Source organism: Octopus bimaculoides, chromosome 14, assembly GCF_001194135.2.
Source record: "Octopus bimaculoides isolate UCB-OBI-ISO-001 chromosome 14, ASM119413v2, whole genome shotgun sequence".
In the NCBI taxonomy this organism is placed as follows: Eukaryota; Metazoa; Mollusca; class Cephalopoda; order Octopoda; family Octopodidae; genus Octopus; species Octopus bimaculoides.
Genome location: NC_068994.1, coordinates 59,628,253 through 59,633,551, shown reverse-complemented (window position 1 = coordinate 59,633,551; position 5,299 = coordinate 59,628,253). Strand labels below are relative to the sequence as shown.

General features: G+C 38.9%; 1 protein-coding gene across 1 annotated transcript in view; it reads right to left on the bottom strand.

Moving 5' to 3' along the window:
- Nucleotides 1–895: 895 nt before the first annotated feature.
- LOC106878005 (arginase-1-like) overlaps nt 896–5,299 on the bottom strand; it is a gene marked incomplete at its 5' end in the record, with an annotated part of 19,471 nt that continues 15,067 nt past the window's right edge. The window contains one exon of the mRNA XM_052972613.1: nt 896–2,191. Coding sequence (XP_052828573.1) covers nt 2,055–2,191 — 137 coding nt within the window. The remainder of the gene's footprint in view (nt 2,192–5,299) is intronic.

Genomic DNA, 5,299 nt, shown 5'->3' with positions numbered 1-5,299 from the left:
TAAGAGTTTCCTTAGCATAGAGAATCTATTAATAGGTCGGTCCACACCTGACACAGAATGCTAATGCAGAGGCAACATCACATTTCCTCTGACCAGCTTCAGCAACACAGAAGCAGCTGTATATGAGGAGGGGTGACGACAAATGATTCCAACGTGTAATCAAACATGCAAATAAATGTCGGCACTGCAGAAGAACCTTTCAGAAACAGATTTAACAACCAAAAATCCTGCATTAATATTCAGGAGGGACGCAATATTACAGCGCTGGCTAAGCATGTGTGGTCGTTGAAGGAATGAGCCATTGATTACAATATAAATTGGGAAATGTTTGAAAAGTGACAGCCTTATTTTTACAAAAGCAGAAATTGCAGATACATGGATATTTACCTTAACTACAGGAGCGAGATCTCTAGCCTGTGTCCACATGAAAGAAAATACGTGATGGCTTATACGTAGATCCCCCCCCCCCCTGCCACGGTTATGATCCACGATCTCCACCATCGGTGCAGATGGACCAATATGTATCACAATACATTCAGTTTTCTTTAAATGGAGTGCAAAGAACATAACTGTTGATAAATCATTGCTTCGGTTCGTCTTTTCCGCAGCAACCGCGAACCGGATGTGGAACTTTCATAGCTGAAGTTAAAGAAGGCAGACGCCGGTTTTTATTTCTATACCTGCCATTTCTAAAGAACATAAGCACCGGACAATCATCCAATTATCTAATATCCGGTAGGAAAACTATGGGTAAGATTGGCTGCAATGGATCTATAATACCGTATACATAGAGTAACATACGAACACACACACAGACGCGCGCGCACACACACACACACACACACACACACACACAGAAGCTGAAGGCAACCCCAACTGAACAACAACAACACAATGGCTGTCAACATTTTTATTTATCTCATGAAAATAAGGTTTAACAAGAACAAAAGTTAATTTCTGTATATATGTATATATTTATGCAAAATATTGCATCTGTCGATTTATTAATTTGTAATCCCTACAAACACATACATACACACACACACACACACGCAGGGGATTATGCAATGAGGTTTATTACATAATTTCCCGTCTCTTTGTCTCTCATTTAATTTCATATTACGCTCTGCAATCGACAAACGCTTTATTCTGAAGCAGGTGCGTACTCTAACCTCAAGTTATTACTGTCGCTATGCCAAAGCAAAATAGTAATATATATATATATATATATATATATATATATATATATATATATATATATATACACGCACCTTAACAGGAAAGATCAATTCGATGAAACAGTATTTTCTTCAATTTTACCTTCAACTTTTGGGGTCTTTCAAATTTTATATTGATTTATATTTACCGGTACAGGTAATCACCGGTTTCCTTGGATACTCGATTTTATCCACTTCTAGTCTTAATTAAAGAGGCTCATTACATGCAGTGGTGGTGGTGGTAGGGAATTAATAAACTTCCTGGCTAGAATAGTTGAAGCTCACCACTTTTACTCTTTTCCTTTCTCTGCAAGCGTGGACCTTAGGAAGATATCACTATTTACCTGTTTTAATTAAGGTGTAACCTGAAGACCCGGGAGAATATATAGCGTCCTCTTACGACTATAGCAAACGTTCACACACCTACCTGTATGATTCGAATCTCTTAATGAAGTACTTTTGCAGCTATACCATAACAGATGGCATAACACCCATTCGTCGGGTTTATTGATATATGTATGTATATATATTCATACATGTATGTGTGTGTGTATGCATGTATGTATGTAGAACACAGTAAAAAATACAAGAGTCTAGTATTAAATAGATTGTATAAGAAAAAACCCCACATAATTATCTAAATGAATCATCGTGAATAATTAAAATAGAGCAATTCATAGTTGAAGCTGGACATTGTGTGAGAGGCGGGATTGAGAATATAGTGGCTGTTAGAAGGGGAGGGATGGAGAGAGATTAATGGCTATTAGAGGGGGAGTATAGCGGCTGTGAATTGTAATGGATCCACCGGATTATTCAAACGAAGGTTTAGGTGACACCTTAAGACAAGTTTCCCATCCGTTTTTTGCCAAAATAATGTTCAATGACCAGGACTGTATTGTCGGTTGTCGTCTTGGCATCCGTCTCTGTTCCAAGTTCTGGATTCAGTTCAACCACATCCAGCACAGTCATTCGACCTGAAACATAAACAACACATATTTATATCCGCGTGTGTGTGTGTGTGCATGTTTGCTTCTATGCTTGTGCATTCAAGTATAGTTATATATGTATATATATATATATGTGTGTGTGTGTGTATTAATATTATCTCAGTTTTAAAAAATATTGACAATGTAAGTATGTTAATAGTTACCATGGGTAGCAAAAATCACACAAAAAGCCCCAGGATATCACACCCATTTTATAGGTAGAGATACCAAGTTGAAGAGATGCATTTTGAGCAGATATGAATAATAACAATAAATGGAGCAATGCGTTTTGCTCCATTTATTGTTATTATTCATATAAATATATGTATGTGTGTGTATATATATATATATATATATATATGTGTGTGTGTGTGTGTGTGTGTGTGTGTGTGTGTGTGTGTGTGTGTATATATATATATATACACACACACACACACACACACACACATATATATATATATATATATATATCTATAACAAAGTGTAGTCTTTGTTGTGTTGTGTAGGCCCGTGTGCCTTAATGACCCCAAGAGACCACCAGCTCCTTCCTTCCTATGCTGAACAAGTCAAAATGGAAGGGCCGTATGGATCACCTCTTCCCACAATCAAAAGTGAGTTTGCAGAGAGCGAACACCACCGACCTGGAACAAAATCAAAGTTATAGAATTATTGATGACGAACAGAACGTGGGAGATGAAGGATATGTGTGTGTGTGTGTGTGTGTGTGTGTGTGTGTGTGTACGCAGAAGCCGAAATGCTATAAGTTTAGCAGCAAGAGAAAAAAAGCCACAAAGAATCACCAGGAGAAACGTAACATTTCATATAAAATATCATAAAATAATTTTTGGTGTTAATTTTTCTGTATGAGAAAGTCGCAAAGAAAGTGTGAAGCATTTAGTTTAAGGGACTCTGATGAAAGAGAGGAATTATGACGAAAGGAATGAATTGACTTGAAAGAGTGATAAGAAGGAGAAAAACAATGAGCTGGAAGAGAGTTGCAAAGGGCGGCAGTCGGAAAGGAAAAGGCTACAACTGTAGAAAGACTTCCTTCTTCGCGGAAGTGTAACAGTATTTGGATGAAGACGATGTGAGATTCGAGTCAAGTGAGATGGCACAAAGTGATGTGGAACTGAGAGAGAAAGTTCATTCGAGCACTTTCTGTAGCATTAACGATAGATTGAACTTAGACTGATGATGTCGATGTGACAAGAGTTGCAGAGTTGGAGCATGAGAGTGACCAATCATATTAGAGACTCGCTCCTGAACCCGGCCGAGGAGATGCAAGTCTGCCTTTGTATCAGCTATCTGTCCAAATGTTTCATTGTCCTCTATTGCGTTTTTGTTCCATTTTTATATTTATATATATATATATGTGTGTGTGTGTGTGTGTGTGTGTGTGTGTATGTATGCATGTATGTATATATGTATATTACAGATAAAGAGCATGGAAAAGAAAAAGAGAGTGAGAGAGAAGGAGGGAGAGACTGTAATATTCAATTTAAAAATGCATTTTAGCAAACACTAAATGGAATTAGAATGTAAAGGTTATTTATTGAGATTCCATTATTCCGTAATGAGGTTGGCAGGAATGAAGTTTGATATTGTTGCCTTTTGTCGTTGCAGATATTCTAAGGCTGAGGGAAATGGAGATTGGCTTTCAAATAGCACCACAGCCAATAATCACGGGCAATTAGATGTGACATTCTGCGAGGCCATTCGAAAATCTGTTGTTTGCTGATTATGTCATTATTAAAATACATTTGTAAATGGCTTTCCATTGGATGCGGTCGATAAAGATCCATGCATCTGAGAGAGAACCATGGTTCGTGCACTTACGAGCTGGAAGCTTTCAAACGACCGACAATTGATATATCTTAACAACAAACACTATTTCATGTCCCAATACTGACATAAAAACTACACACATAAAATAATAATAATAATAAAACGTCATCATTGCGCTTCGGCTAAAAAAGAAACCCTTTCTAAAGTTGTTTTGGATTTCTGGCAGACTGCATTTGTACATTAATGTGCAATGAATCTCTACAGCGTGGCCAATAACGATCGTCTTAATACTGTTTAAGTGCTTCGATTAAAGAAGTTTTTGATTTCAAGGACTTTCGATTGTTTATGGCCAGTTCATAGAAGGAAAACATTCAGCTATATGAAGACTATCTGCATCTCTAGTCACTACACGTCTCCAGATAACCAAAGCCAACGAAGGGGTCTCAACGGATTTGTCTGATTCGCTAGAAATAGCAGTGAAAACACCTTCAAATCTTTGTCTACCGGTTTTAAAAAAGAATATGCTGTGCTTCGACACATGTGCAATCTGAAGAATAATGCTGGAATAGAATGCCTTTTAATCATAAGCTTGCTTGATCAGGGCTGACCTGGAGTTGAACAACAATAACAACTAAAGTTGTTACAGTTCTTCATGACAAGTGTGAAATTTAGTGCTTGGTTGGGTTCACGGTTAATTTCCTGGGAGGCTACAACACTCAGGTGGTCAAGATGGCTGCTAATCATTCTGTCAATTCGCCTCCTTATACACATTTTACGTATTGTAAAGAATTTCAAAAATAAACGAATCTTGTCTTGGCGTTCTTTATTTTGGGAAACGCTCCTTTTCCGTCTTAAAAACGAACGAAGGGATTGGATAACAACATCCAGCGTTGTGCCGAACAGATCTTCAAAGTCAGTTTTGGCAGCGTTGGCTGGCAACGGGCCGATCTGTTTGTTGGATTCGGTGGCCTTGGTCTCCGTTCTGCAGTGAACCTGGCTCTGCTGGCTTAACTTTCCTCGCGCTCCTCCGGCCACACTCTCATCGGTGAGGTGCCCCACGAGGTGGCCGAATCAAATGTCGCCAAGGAACAAGAGTTAGCTCTAGCCGATTATACAACTGGGGGGGGGGGGCTGTCCATGAGAATATGATGTCCAACACAATTGGGACGACATCAGATGCAAGTCCATCTTGGTGTGGCCAGAGGCATTACTTGACCAGCACCGACGTGCCTGCCTCCGTTCCGCCTTGCAGCTAAATAGCGGTCCATGGTTCAATTCAGTGCATTCCTCATCTGCCGGTACCCTTCTACA